The 15008-nt window shown below is 38.6% G+C and overlaps 1 protein-coding gene and 1 non-coding gene across 2 annotated transcripts in view; both read left to right on the forward strand.

Annotated features, from left to right (window-relative positions):
• Positions 1-248: 248 nt before the first annotated feature.
• Positions 249-15008, forward strand: part of Oca2 (OCA2 melanosomal transmembrane protein) — a 320901-nt gene continuing 306141 nt past the window's right edge. Inside the window, exon 1 of the mRNA XM_076849417.2 lies at positions 249-484. Within this exon, the coding sequence (XP_076705532.2) occupies positions 249-484 (236 nt within the window). The remainder of the gene's footprint in view (positions 485-15008) is intronic.
• LOC143395989 (U6 spliceosomal RNA) lies at positions 9629-9738 on the forward strand. Its single transcript, XR_013090892.2, has one exon. It is a non-coding gene; the product is annotated as a U6 spliceosomal RNA (small nuclear RNA).

Below are 15008 nucleotides of genomic sequence, written 5' to 3' on the forward strand. Positions count from 1 at the left end.
TTAACTAATGCCCTCTTGTTGAACATTGCTAGTATGAAATGTACTGAACTGTTTATCCTTGGAGAAGGCATACACTGTTTTCTGTGTGATATTAAAATGGTGGAACACTGGAAGGACCTCTTTATAAGTGACCTTCCTATTGTACCATCCAGTGGTTCAGATTTCCCAAGATGCAATATTCCCAGTCTACTTTTCATCAACAGTAGTTTCTTTCTGGTTGATCCTAGAGAGAAGACTGGCAACAGAACATGCATCTAGAGAACAAAGATGGCAGGCTGGCTTCTGGTGCACTGGAGGTGGAGCTACATCAGACATCTGCTCCAACTTGTGCAGGCCCTGGGAGGCTGGGGACTGCCAGACCCACCACCAGAAACCTCCAACACAGCTGGGCAGACTCCTCAAGCTCCTACCCCAGCCAGGCTGCTAGGCAAAGCCGCTGGGCTCCTGAGCACCAGGATTTGGACTCATTCCTCACAGAAGGGAGGTGAGTTTAAAAAATAATCTATCTTATAAATGTGGAATTCACAACTACTGAATTTCTATGGACATAGGTCCCCTGCTTTTCTTTCTTTTTTTTTTGGGGGGGGGTGTATGGGGGACTTTCTAAAATTTTTGCCAGAATCTTTCCAGTATTAGATCATTTTCCTGGCCCATTTTTGGATAAATGATATTTCTAAAATAGGACAAACTTAGATCCAAAGATTAAAAAAAATAGGAAAGGGAGCTTGTGGTATGAAAACTTGCATTTCACATGTTATTTAAAGTACTCCATGGTTTTGGGAATACACACACACACACACACACACACACACACACATATATATCTGAGAACATGCTTTACTTCTATATATGTATATGTAGCAAATAAATTAGTTGACTATTAGTTTTTCATGTCAGAAAAATCTAGGTTATCATAAAAATACACATTTTTGATAAATATTTAAATGTTTACTGATGTAAAGGCAATAAATAGATTTTTCATGTCAATGCTTACATCTCAGATTCACAATTTTTGTTTCACATATCCTTTTAATAATAAAAGTAGCATCTTCTGAGTGTCTATGCCTGCCTGCGCCAGAACATAGTCATTACCCTGCAAATCTGGGAACCCGCATCCCCAGGGGTGATAAATCCTGCTCAGGATGTTGTTGCCAGGGGGCTTCTGCTGATGTGTGTGCTCAGACTTTTACTGCATGTTTGTGCTCTCATTTGAAATGGTAAAACTTCGAGTTGTTCTGCTTGCCCAAAGTGTTTTTAAGATTTATTTATGATGATGCTTATAGATCTTGTTTGTTCATTCCAACTGCTTGCAAAAAAATTCGTTATATGAATATACCACTAGTTTGTCTTTCTGCCAGTGGCTAGAACCCTTTCTTCTGGCCTTCCCTGAGTTTTCCTGGTATATCAGCTAATGCCGCAGAACACAAACACACAACCTCGTGCCCACCATGTGGGTGGCAGGCTGGGTGGGCTGTTTGTCTTGGCTGCACTCTGCATGTGGGGCTGAATTGGCCACTGGCTGATATAGGGGTCTTTCTGGCTGGCTGTGCTCCACTGGCTTTTAATCCTTACCTGGTCATCCCTATAGGTCCCCATGGTTCTGAGGAGGGGAAGCCCCAGAGGATGTACTCCTCTAAACCTGTTACCTCAAATCTGCTAACATCCCATTAATAGATAGCAGGATCAGAATGATACCCCATGTTCTGCCATGGTCACCAAATGTAATACAGGATGCCTAGGTATATTTGAATTTCAGATGAACAAGGATTACTTTAGGAAAAATTACTTATATTAAAAGATCATCTGTATTATTACACTAATTAGAAGGGCTTCTATCAAAAATCAGAAAATAACAAGTACTGGTGAGGGTGTGGAGAAATGGGAACACTGTGCACAGACTGTTGGTGAGAATGTACAGTGGCTCAGCACCATGGAAAGAAGTATGGTGGTTCCTCAAAAAAATTAAAATTGGAATTTTAAATTAAAATTTAAAGTGTAATTGCAAGCTGGACATGGTGGCACACGCCTGTAATCCCATGGCTCAGGAGACTGAGGCAAGAGGATTGTGAGTTCAAAGCCAGCCTCAGCAACTTAGTGAGGCCCTAAGCAACTTATTGAGACCTTGTCTCAAAATAAAACAATCAAAAGGGCTGGGGATGTGGCTCAGTTAAGTGCCCTTGGGTTCAATCCCTGGTGCCAAACAAAGAAAACAAAAACAAGTGAAATTACTGTATGATCATGCAATTCCACATCTGGGTACATATCCCAAAGAACTGAAAACAGGGTGCGGTGGTTGGTATGTTGTGTCCCCTACAGAATTCATGAACTCCAACATGACAGTATTGGGAGATGGGCTTTTAGGAGATGATAAAGTCATGAGGTTGGAGCACTCATTAAATGGGGTCGTTGACCTTTAATGGAATGGAGAGAACCTAGCTAGGTCCTTTTTGTGCTTCCACCTTCTGCCATATGAGGACACAACAAGAAGGCTCCCCATTGGACACGGAATGTTTGTGCCTCGATCCTGGACTTCCCAGTCTCTGGAACTATAAGAAATAAATTTCAGCCCAAGGTATTTTGTTATAGGAGCACAAATGGACTAAGACACAAGTTATCAAAGAAAGATCTATACATTCCTGTCTATAACAGCGTGATTCACAATAGCCAAAGGCGAAAGCAACCCCAGTGTCCAGGTACATGGACATATAAGCAAAACGTGGCTTATACACATAGTAGACTATTAGCCAGCCTTAAGAAGGGAAGGGCATTCTAACACGTATTGCCACATGAGCAACCTTGAGAACATTAGGCTGAGTGAAATAATCCAAAAAGGAATTCTGTATGACTCCAGTTATATGAGGTACCCAGAGTCAAATTAATAAGGACAGAACGTTGAATCTGAATCGTGGTTTCCAGGGGCTGTGAGTGTGGCAGGAGGGAATTATTGAATAGATATAGAATTTCAGTTTTGCAAAACAAGTTCTGGAGGTGGATGGTGGTGATGACTGCACAGTATTATGAATGGACTTTATGCCACTGAACAGTTCGCCTTAAAATGATTAGGATGATAAATTTGTTATGTGTATTTTACCACAATTAATAGTAAAAAATAAAAATGAAGTGCTTGTAGTTAATTTAACTGGGCCTCTTGTATTTTTATTTGGTAAATTTAGCCTGTTATGCTCAGGATGCACTCCTCAGAGAGACCACAAGTCTTCTGTGGGGCCCAATTTAGCTGATGTCCCTAGGTCACCAGGTCTGGCCTCTGCAGAGGTTCTATTAGAGAGATGGAGGCTGCCTTGGTCAGGAGGGGAGAAAGAGGAGAGTTCAGGGAAAAAGGCTCTCTCCAAATTTATGGAAGGTGCCACATCCTTCCTCTTCTGGTTAACAGAGGAGGAAGAGCTAGGTGGGATGGAGTGTGACCATGGGAGATGCCCATTTCATGGGGACACCTGTTGGAGCTGCTGGTGAGCATCTAATTCCCGCTGAATCTGCTGAGCCAAGGCCCTGCCCGGGGCCAGTGCACCGATCCCAGCAGAAGAAGAGACAGAGGAGTGCAGGGCACTTTGGGCCTGAGTGCCTGGTCCGGGCAGTTCTTATTTACTACTCATCTAGCACTCTGTGTGCGCGCGCGCGCGCGTGTGTGTGTGTGTGTGTGTGTGTGTGTGTGTGTGTACTGATGGGGAAGTGATGATGGATTTGTCCCCTAACACAATCAGCACATGACCCTGCAGGATTATAGGTGTGGAGAACAGGCTGTGCCCTGCTCTGAGTTACTTCATAATGTATAGAACAGCAGTAGTTGTCAGTCTGTGCCTAACCCTGAATTACTCCGCTTTGTAAAGCCGTAGTTTGCCATGAGTTACTCCATTTTGAGCACAAGGGCCAAGGTAGAATGACTCTATATCATGTTCGTACAAGTAAGCAACCACCATCTGCCCACACAAATTGATAAATAACTTATTTGTGCCAACTTATCAAACAAAGGCACACCTAGACACAGGGGCATCTCAAATCATATCAGAAACACCAGACACAGGAGCTTATCAACCTCACCAGATATAACCCCCTCACCTAAGACCTGTAGAAGGAGGAGCCCACCAAGATTGGACATGGTGTCCTCCTGACCCTGTCACCTGGACAGTTGTCATGAGCCTTGCCCAGGAAAATAGCCACAGTGACAAACCTCTGGTTCTGTCCTCAGAACCAGTATGGTTTCTCCTGCCCATAACAACTACACGAGGCCCATTCTAAGGTATCCTCTGCCTTAACAGCTATGAGGAACTGGTTCCTTAAAACCCTTATCTGATCACCTACAGTGATTTTTTGATTCTTTGATTTGTATCTGCTCTCTGCCTGTGCACATTTTAATTAATTTATTTATTTAGTGGTGCTGAGGATTGAACTCAGGGCTTTGCATCTGCCTGTGCTCTTGGCACAGTATCCTGTAACCTTATGGTATGGCTGCCTTAACATCTTCTTAGTCTTTCTTTGATGTGTGTGTGTATCTTTATGTGAAGGATGATGTGTGACTTGAGTGTTGTAGATGTTAAAAATTAAGATTGGAATGGAATAAAAGAACTTGTGTTCACTGGGCTTCTGACTATCAGGTGACCCATAAGTATTTGGTAAATTGCAACCACTGAAAGTGGTGTAGCTTGTGAATCTATCGTTATTCAATAAATTCCAACATTGTGGAAATATACAAATGTGTTTGGTCTGTGTTGATGGCATAGCTTGCTCATGATACGAGGTGAAAGGAGAGGAAGGAAGGGCTGTGGCTCAGGTTGGATAGAGCTGGGTGCGAGGCTGGCATCTCACTGTACTGGACACACTGAACTTTGGATTTACACTTGAAGACCTGGGAACGTTGTGGGCTGAGTCAAGGGGAGAGGACAGAAGAGTCATATGACAGTTGGAGGATAGGCCAGTAGGACCACGGAAGATTTGACAGCCTGTACACTGAGTGCTGTTGCTTCTACTCATGAGAGTCAGAATGAGTAAGAAATGGCAAAGGCTGAAAGAGACATCCGATAGCTGGGACTCCTGGTAGGAAGAGATGGGGTCCAAAGTACCTTTGGGGATCTGGTGTATGTGTGTGTAAGTGAGTGTGTGTGTGTGTGTGTGTGTGTGTAGGGTGTGTAGGCGGTGGGCAGAGGGCATCAGGATTGTCCAGCCCCCAATTTTGAGGAAAAGGCTTTGCTGCAAAAAAAGCCAGACAAACCAAAATCCAAATTCTTCTTTTTTTTTTTTTTTTTTTTTTTTGCTTTTTTTGTACTAGGGAATGAACCCAGGGACACTTATCCACTGAGCCACATCCATACCCCTCTTTATATTTTATTTAAGAGACAGGGTCTTTGCTATGTTGCTCAGAGCCTCATTAAGTTGCTGCGGCTGGCTCTGAACTCACGATCTTCCTTCCTCAGCCTTCCAGGTCACTGGGATTACAGGCATGTGCCACCATGCCTGGCTGTATTCTCCAAATTCTTTGCCTTACTTCTTGTGGCAGATGAGTTTGGGGGCCCTGAGTGTGCCCCTGCCCATGTCTGATGGCTGTGGCAGCTACCTGCTGGAGCAGTCAGATCAGAAGGCTCTCCCAGGCTCTCTGTCCCCATGTGAGCCCAAAGCAAGGAATTCCCACCTTCTCCAAGAAGAGGACAGAAAGTAGATAGAGGGTCAGGGAATTAGCCTGGGGGCTGTCCCCATTAGGGCAGAAGGGCCCACTGCTGAGTCACAGCTCGACCTCAGGAGTGCTGGGGTAGGGAAGGGAGGCTGGGGACCAGCTGACTGGGCTCAGATGGTGATGCCAACCAGGAGGCAGTGGTCATGGCTGAAGACCCCTTCTTTGAGGAGGCCTTCAGGGAGTAGGGCCCCACTTAAGGGTGCCCCCTATGCCTGCCGGTGTGAACACGCAGGAGCAGCAGCACTTCCAGGAGGTGGAGCAGCAGTGAACCAGAAACCTCCAGGCAGCTCACAGCAGAACCCGAGAAAATTGTGCTCAACCCAACCATGGCGTGAGCTCTCAGGAGAAGGGTCAGCTGGTATGTTTGTGAGTATGAAGGACATAGGCTGCGACTCACATGCACACCTAGGTAAGCCCCTCAAGCACCCCCCAAATGACACACTCCTGGACACCCATGTGGCTGTGTTGCCTGATGGCTGTGAATGCAGGGTCCCAGCACAATCTAAAGGTTACTTAAGGGCTTTATTACATTTTCCCCTTCTTATTCATGAAAGTAGGTGGAAAATTTGAAAGAACAAATTCTTACTTGAGTGATAAGATGTATGAGTCTTTTAACCCTAGTGCAGGCAAACAAAGTGGGAGTTGTTAGGTATGCAAATCCCAGCAAATCCTTTAGTCTCTGTGGATTTAACTAGTTTATTACAAGTTTGGTTTTGAAGAGAATGAGCAAATCAAACAACGCTGTGAGATGTTACAAGTAGATTGCTTAAAATTGTGTTGAAAAGGTCCCTTGGGGGTATAGGTCAGTCAGCTTTTTATCACTATGATCAAAACAACTGACAAGAACAACTTAGAGGAATAAAAGTTCATTTTGGGCTCATAGTTTCAGAGTTTCAGTCCACAACTGAATGAGGTGAGGCAGACTGTCATGATAGAAGGGGTGTTTGGCAGAGGACGGCTGCCCAGTTCATGGCAGCCAGAAAAAAGAGAAAGAGAGAGAGTGAGATCCAAGGACAAAATATAACCCCAAGGGCATGCCCCTAGTGACCTTCTTCCTTCAGCCATGCCTGACCTGTCTACAGTTCCCTCCCAGTAGTCCATTAAAATTATTAATCCACACATACATCATCATCTTATTCAGCCATAAAGAAGAATAAAATCATGTCATCTGAAGGAAAATGGATAGAACTGGAGAACATTATCTTTGATTATAATTGAATATAATTAATGTAATTATAATGATGAGATTACAGCTCTAAAATCTAATCATTTCATCTCTGACCATTGCTGCATTATCTAACACATGAGATATTTTTGGGGATACTTCATACCCAAACCATAAAAGGATGTAATAATATTTTTTAGCTCTCAGAGAGAAGCTCTCTTGCCACCTGTTCACATGCTGCTTGGTTTTGTGCAGGAATGAAACAGGCAAAAGTAATAGCCTGTGGTGTCCCCTTTGTTCTGGGACTCACAGGAAACCCAGAGTTGATTCCTTGGATCAGTTATGTTATTAAGAGTTTAATGAACATATGGATTAGTGTTATCTTAATGCTGTTAAATCTTTGTGAAACAAGGCAGGTTACAGATATGTAAGAAGAAGGAAGGGAGAATATATTAGTTATCCATTGCCATGTAGCAAATTACTCCAAAATTTACCAGTGGAAAACAATACACGTGCATTTTCTTGCAGTTTTGTGGGTCAGGAGTCTGGGTATGGGTTAGTTGGGTCCTTTGCTCAGGGTCTTACCAACTGTGAACAAGTTGTCAGTTAGGGACACAGCATCTCAAGTTTCAAGTAGGGCAGAATCTGCTTCCATACTCATTTGGTTGATGGCCAGATTCAGCACCTCTTGGGCTGGTGGGCTGACAGCTTCTGTTTCTTGCTTACTGTCAGCTGAAGGCTGCCCTGAGTTCTTGCCATTTCAGCAGGGGAGGTATGAGAAACAGTCTCATATAACTTAATCATAGATGTGATACCCATCACTTTTTAAAAATATATATTTTTAATTGTAGATGGACAAAATACTTTTTAAAAAACATTTTTATGTGGCTCCCAGGATCAAACCCAGTGCCTCACACATATGAGATGAGCACTCTATCACTGAGCCACAATCCAGCCCCAACACCCATCACTTTTGCTGCGCTGTAGACTTCCCATCTCCTGTTATTTTTGGTTTCACTGAAAAAAAATTAAATGGAAAATTTGAGGAATCAACAGCTCATAAGTTTCAAGTTGCGTGCTGTTCTGAGTAGTGTGATGAAATCTCGCTGTGTCTCCCCCGAAGGATGTCAATCACATATCCACACTGTACGATGCCTGCCCATTAGTCACTTGAGAGTCGTCTCAGTTATCAAGTCCATTGCCACTGAATTGCAATGCTTGAATTAATTAAACCACATGTGGTAGCCTGACACTGTCACAATGCCTCCGTCATTCACCTAATTTCATCTTATCACACAGACATCGTATTATCTCACATCATCAAAGAAAAAGGATGAGTACAGTACAGTGAGATATGTTGAAGGAAAGACCATTTTCACATAATTTACAGTTTATTGTTATAATTGTTCTACTTTGTTATTATTAACATTGTTAATCTCTTATTGTGCCTAATTTGCAAATTAATCTTTATCATAGACATTTATATATCAGTAGTATATACAGGGTTTGGTACTCTCTGTGGTTTCAGGCATCCACTAAGAATCTTGGAATGTATTTCTTGTGGACTAGGCGTGAATACATTATTCTGTTTGATAGAAATGTGTCACTAGGTTCAGCTAACATCCAAGAGGATGAGATTAAACAAGAGTGTGAACACCAGGAGGCAGCTTATTGGGAGCCACATTAGATGCTCCCTACCTCAAAGATGAAGGGTAATGGGGGAAAAGTTGTGAAAAATTTTGCAAAGACTTAAAAGACTTCTTTTACGGGAGCCAAGTGATATCTGGGACCTTTCCAGGTCATCTGCATCTTTTTTTTTTATTTGCAACTGATTATAAAACTGAAGATAAAGCAAATTATTCTTGTCTCTTGAAATAAAATTGCACTGTGTGTGGGATGCATTGTCCAGTTATGCACCAATTTGTAAGTTCAGTGCAGGATTCTTAATTGTCCATATATGTGTGGTTCTTTGCATCTTATTGGTTTCTTCTGATTAAAAAGTTAAAGAAAATACTTGACATTCAATCATCAGTGTGGTTAGTCATGACTTTTATCTGCTTTTGACAAAGGTCTTCGACTACAGGGAATCAACAACAGAGACAATGAAGAGAAAACAGACCTCACTGGAGTGGTAGCCTGACCCTTGGCTTTGAGACCTTGGGCTCCTCTGTATCTCCAGTCCCAGAAATCTAATGGATGCTTCTCAGGGCTGCCCTCTGTCTGACCTGGCTGGGGACTTTGATCCCTTTACTGCCTGAATACACCTAATCTAAAGAAATACATTCTATCCATAATTGTAATGACACAAAACAAAATTTCTAAGTTCAAGATGAACCTTTTTTTGGTTCAATATATAAATTTTTTTCATAAACAAAGTAAACATGATATTTTACATCCCCCTCCCCACCTTTGGCATTCTGTTTGCTGAATTAAATATAGCAATTTTGAATCTCAAATCTCAGATAAGTTTTCATTGATGTTCCCTTTTATCTTAAAACAGCATGCAGGAAATAATAGATAAATACAATTGGCTGTCAGACTGAAAAACTTAAATTATATACTTTTGGTTCATATTGTATAGAAAGATTTATTTCTGATCAGTGGAAATGCATTTTTTTCTGCTAATTGTTCCAAATCAAGGATTAATTTATCTTAAAAATTTCTATTTCAGAATTAATTAATTACCTTTCAGTTTTCCGCTTAACAATAATGTATTTAATAGCAAGTTAGATAGGGAAGAAAATTTGAGAGAATTTTTAAAAAGTAAGATAGGGGCTGGTGTGCTTGCTTCGGCAGCACATATACTAAAATTGGAAGGATACAGGGAAGATTAGCATGGCCCCTGAACAAGGATGACATGCAAATTCGTGAAGATAGGGGCTGGGGTTATGGCTCAGCAGTAGAGCAATCCCCTACCACCTGTGAGGCCCTGGGTTTGATCCTCAACACCATATAATTATAAGTAAATAAAATAAAGGTATTGGGTCAACTGTAACTAAAAAATAAAATATTAAAAAAAATAAAAGTAAGTAAGATAAATTATTGTAAGACAGCTTTTACATCTGTTATGATTTGGTGACTGTATTTCATTATTGCAAAGCAAAAATGTATTGCTAAAAATTCAGAAATTAATTGAAAAAAAATGACCATAACACAATCCTTGTTATCCATTTGCATTTATCTGTATTTACTTCTAGTTTTTTTCATGTCTTTTTACATAGTTGTGCCCACAGTATAAATCTTGTTTTGTCATTCTTTTATGTCACAATTCATTGTAAACAGTGTTGTTTGCATAATGCTCAACACTATTATCTTATATATTTTAATTATATATTTTAATAATTTTACAAAAATAGCATGTAGATCTATGAGTCTTTCCAAATAAATTAAATTATGCACCACTAGCATAATCAAGATATGGGACATTTCTATTATTTCACCTCTATCCCCTCCATATCTCCACCAGCAACTTGTAATCACTGATTGGTTTTCTGTCACTATACTTTAACCTTTTCAAGCATATCACATAAGCGGACCCATTCCATTACTTAGCATAATGCTAAATTCACTTATTAGTTCTGGTATTTTACTGTAGATTTTAATTTTTTTCCAAGTAGACAGTCATATCTGTGAATAAAGAGTATTACAAATCAACACACAAAATAAACTGTCTATGTATTCTAGTAATGAGTCATCTGAAAATAAAATTCACAAAAGCATCAATAATCAAATTTATAGGATTAAACTTAATAGAAGATATAAGTGAGAAGATATAAGTGTGAGATATAACTAATAAAAATATTGCTGAAGGAAAATAAAGAAGATTTAGATTCATGGAGAGACAGTTAATGTTCATGGATTAGAAAACAACAATATTAAGATGACCCCCACCCCTGCCATTGATCTATGAATTCAATAAAATCCCTAAAATATAGCTTACTACACAGGAACAATTTCACCAAAATGGTAAAATGAGAAGTTCCATGTTCTTGTTCTCCTACAGAAATGTTGGAAAACAAGCAGAAACTGTCAGGGAAAAAAAATTGCCAGAACTCAGAAAACCAGTTAAAGACTTATAGCAACCAAGCAAATGCTGAATCAAGTACAAGATAACTGGAAAATGATAGGAAAGTTTGTGGCATTTTTACTTATAATTTTCTCACTCCTTACTCAGCAGGATGGCAATCATAAAGTGATGGCAGACTAATCTTAAAAGTAGTCCCTAGTTTGAGAAGGAGAAGAGTAGATCTTACTTGTAAATTATTGTGTGTTTCTGTTAAACTTGTATGGGGGATAACTGAAGGACTGACACAAGCTCCTTTTTTTTTTTTTTTTTTTTTTTTTGGCTATCTCAGAACACAGGCTGAAAAAGTAGTGGTTATTTCTTGAAAACTCTGAGGGAATCTGACAAATTATAGATGCCTGGGCAGAAGCTTACAGATTGAGAAACACAGTAGACTCCTAAGCTCTGGAACCAAAATCTTGGATAGATTCCTTTGGAAATGGATATATCTAGAAGTATCCATGTGAATGATGGGATTTGGAAAGCTGCATACATGATCAAGGCAAGATGCATGCTCAAAAAATCATAAAAGACCCTACTTTCCCCTAGTTTCAGCCCTATTTCCACAAATATTATATGTGGAAAAATTCCTTGGTGGAGTCCCAGCTAAGTTTCAATGGAGTATCCTGGTGAAGAGCCAATCTGAAAAGACTGGAAGAAATTTTTAATTTTGTCTTCTGTGGATTTTTCTTCTTTTTCTGTTTCTTTTTCTTTCCAAAGCTGTTGGCATAAGGGAAATATCTGTCAAAACATTAGTTGAACATGATGAAGAAACAGAGACTTTAGTGACCACATGAAAAGGAATACTGCTCTCAGAAAAAATGTTTGAAAATGTACCTAAACATTTTCAATGTACTGCTGAAGCTATCAGTAATATAATAATAATTATAATTTCATTAACAAAAGAAGCCACAAAGCATACAAAGAAACAGGGAAGTATAGCCCACTCAAAGGAATAAGGTAAATTGATAGACATTATCCCTGAGGCTCTTTAGATATCAGATTATCAAAGTCTTTAAAACAACTATCTTAAAAATGCTCAACTAGCCAAAGGAAAAAAATAGCAAATAGGAAAAGGAAATAAGGAGCATACTCTATCAACATAAATAATATCAGCAAAGGTGTAGAAAGTATAAAAAGGAATTGAAAAGAAATTCAGAGCTGAAAAGTACAATAACTGAAATGAAAAACTAAGTAGAACGGTTCATAGCAGACTGGAAGAGAAAGAAGAAAGGATCAGCAAACATGAAGATAGAACAATTGAAATTATCTTGTCTGGGGAGTAGAAAGAGAAGAGACAGAAAAAAATGTGGATAGAGCCTAAGGGATCTGTGGGGAACCATTAATTAGAACAATATAAATATTATAGGAGTTTTAGACAGGAGAAAGAGAGAGAGAGAGAGAGAGAGAGAGAGAGAGAGAGAGAGAGAGATGGAGAGGGAGCCAGAACAACTATTTAAAGGAATAATGGCAGAAAATCCCCCAAATCTGATGAAGAAACATGAATTTACATATCAAAGAGTCCTCACAAACTCCAAATAAGGTCAACTCAAAGAGATTCATAGTAAGACACATTGTAAAACACACTGTTTTAAATGTGGTTGAAAGCCACAGGCCAAGAGAATCTTGAAAGCAGCAAGGAAGAAGTAAATTGTTAACATACAGTTGTCTTCAATTAGATATGCAGCTAATTTCTTACCAGAAACTGTGCAGGTCAGAATGCAATGGGATGACATATATAAGGTGTTGAAAGAAAAATTCTGTATGTGGAAAATTCCTTTAAATTTAGGAATAAATTAAGACATTCCTAAGTAAACAAAAGCTGAAGGAGTTCATTACCTACAAATATTACTTAAATTTTTATTCTTTTGAAGGGCTGGGGATTAAACACAAGGCCTTGCACATGATAGGCAGAAGCTCTATCATTGAGCTACATCCTCAGTCCTAAAAGAATTACTAGAAGAAGTCCCTGAAGAAGAAATGAAAGTATACTAGACAACATCTTGAATTCTAAAGAAGAAGGAGAAAAGAAGAGGAGGAGGAGGAGGAAGAAGAAGGAGAGGAAGTAAGAGGAGGAGGAAGAGGAGGAAGAAGAGGAGGAGGAGAGCATTGGTAAAGGAATCCATATAGAAAAATGTAAAACACAGCATAAAACATGTTTTGTACGTAACTCATCCTTCCATCTGTTTTAAATGAAAACTGCATGAAGCAGTAATTATAAATATATGCTAAAGGAATACAATGTATAAAATGTAATTTGTAGCCCATAATAAAATGAAATGGGTGAAAAGGAACATAATTATTTAGGAGAAACTGCAAGAATTAGTTGGCATTAATTCTAACTAGATCATTTTAAGTTAAGATGATAACTGCAATTCCATCGTCGTTATCATCATCATCATCATCATCATCATCAACAACAACAACAACAAAAGAGTTTTTTCATCTCTTTTGTTTGATTCCAAAATATTTTATTTTCTTTGATGTTATTGTGAATGGGATAGTTTTTCTAATTCCTCTTTCAGTGGATTCATCATTGATGTATAGAAACACAATTGATTTGTGGGTGTTAATTTTATATCCTGATATTTTACTGAATTTGTTTATGAGTTCAAGAAGTTTTCTGGTGTTTTTTGGGTTTTTTAAATATAGGATTATGTCATGAGGAAGTAGGTACATTTTGAGTTCTTCTTTTACCATTCACATCCCTTTCATTTCTTTCTTCTAATTGCTGTGGCTAGAGTTTCCAGGACTATGCTGAGCAGAACTGGTAAAAGAGCGTATCCCTGTCTTGTTCCAGTTTTTAGAAGGAATGCTTTAATTTTTCTCCATTTAGAATGATGCCTGGGGTTTTGCATGAATAGCTTTTACAATGTTGAGGTATGTTACTACTATCCCTAGTTTTTCTAGTGCTTTGAACATGAAGGGGTGCTGTGTTTTGACAAATGCTTTTTCTGTATCTATTGAGATAATCATGTGATTCTTGTCTTTAAATCTATGATGTGATGAATTACATTTATTGATTTCAATATATTGAAACAAGCTTGCATCCTTGGGATGAACACCACTTGATCATGATGCATTATCTTTTCAATATATACAATTTGCAGTATTTCATTAAGAATTTTTGCTTCTTTTCTTGATTTGTCTTTCTCTGGTTTTGGGCTCAGGTTGATACTAGCTTCATAGAATGATTTTGGAAGTGTTCCCTCCTTTTCTAATTCATGGAATAATTTGTGAAAGATTGGTATTAGTTCTTTTTTGAAGGTCTGATAGAACTCAGTCGAGAATCCATCTGATCTTGGCTTTTCTTTCTTGATAGGCTTTTGATGACATCTTCAAATTAATTGCTTGAAATTCATCTGTTTAAATTTTCTACGTCCTTTTAATTCAATTTGGGTAGATTGTATGTTTCTAGAAGTTTGTCAATGTCTTCAAGATTTTCTATTTTATTGCAGTATAAATTTTCAAAATAGGTTCTGATTATCATCTGTATTTCAGTAATGTCAGTAGTGATATTTCCTTTTTTCATTGTGAACTTTAGTAATTTGAGTTTTCTCTTTCTCTTTGTTAGCTTGGCTAAGGGCTTATTAATTTGTTATTTTCTTAAAGAACCAATGCTTTGTTTAATCAAATTTTTAGATTTTTTTCTTTTGTTTCAATTTCATTGATTTCAGCTCTGATTTTAATTATTTCCTGTCACCTACTATGTTTGGTATTGATTTGTTCTTCTTTTTCTAGTGCTTTGAAATGTAATGTTATATCATATATTTGGTGATTTTCTGTTCTTTTAATTAATGAGTCCAATGTAATGAACTTTCCTCTTCAGTGTCCCAGAGATTTTGATATGTTGTATCACTATCCTCATTTACCCTAAGTATTTTTTTTAATTTTATCCCTGATTTCTTCTGCTATGCATTCATCATTCAATAGTGCATTATTTAACCTCCAGGTAAGACAAGCTTCTATTTTTTATTTTATCATTGATTTCTAATTTCTTTCCATTATGATCTCATAGGATGCAAGGTATTACCTTTATTTTTTGTATTTGATAAGAGTCGCTTTGTGACCTAAGATATGGTTTATTTTAGAGAAGA

Source organism: Callospermophilus lateralis, chromosome 3 (assembly GCF_048772815.1).
Source record: "Callospermophilus lateralis isolate mCalLat2 chromosome 3, mCalLat2.hap1, whole genome shotgun sequence".
Taxonomy (NCBI): domain Eukaryota; kingdom Metazoa; phylum Chordata; class Mammalia; order Rodentia; family Sciuridae; genus Callospermophilus; species Callospermophilus lateralis.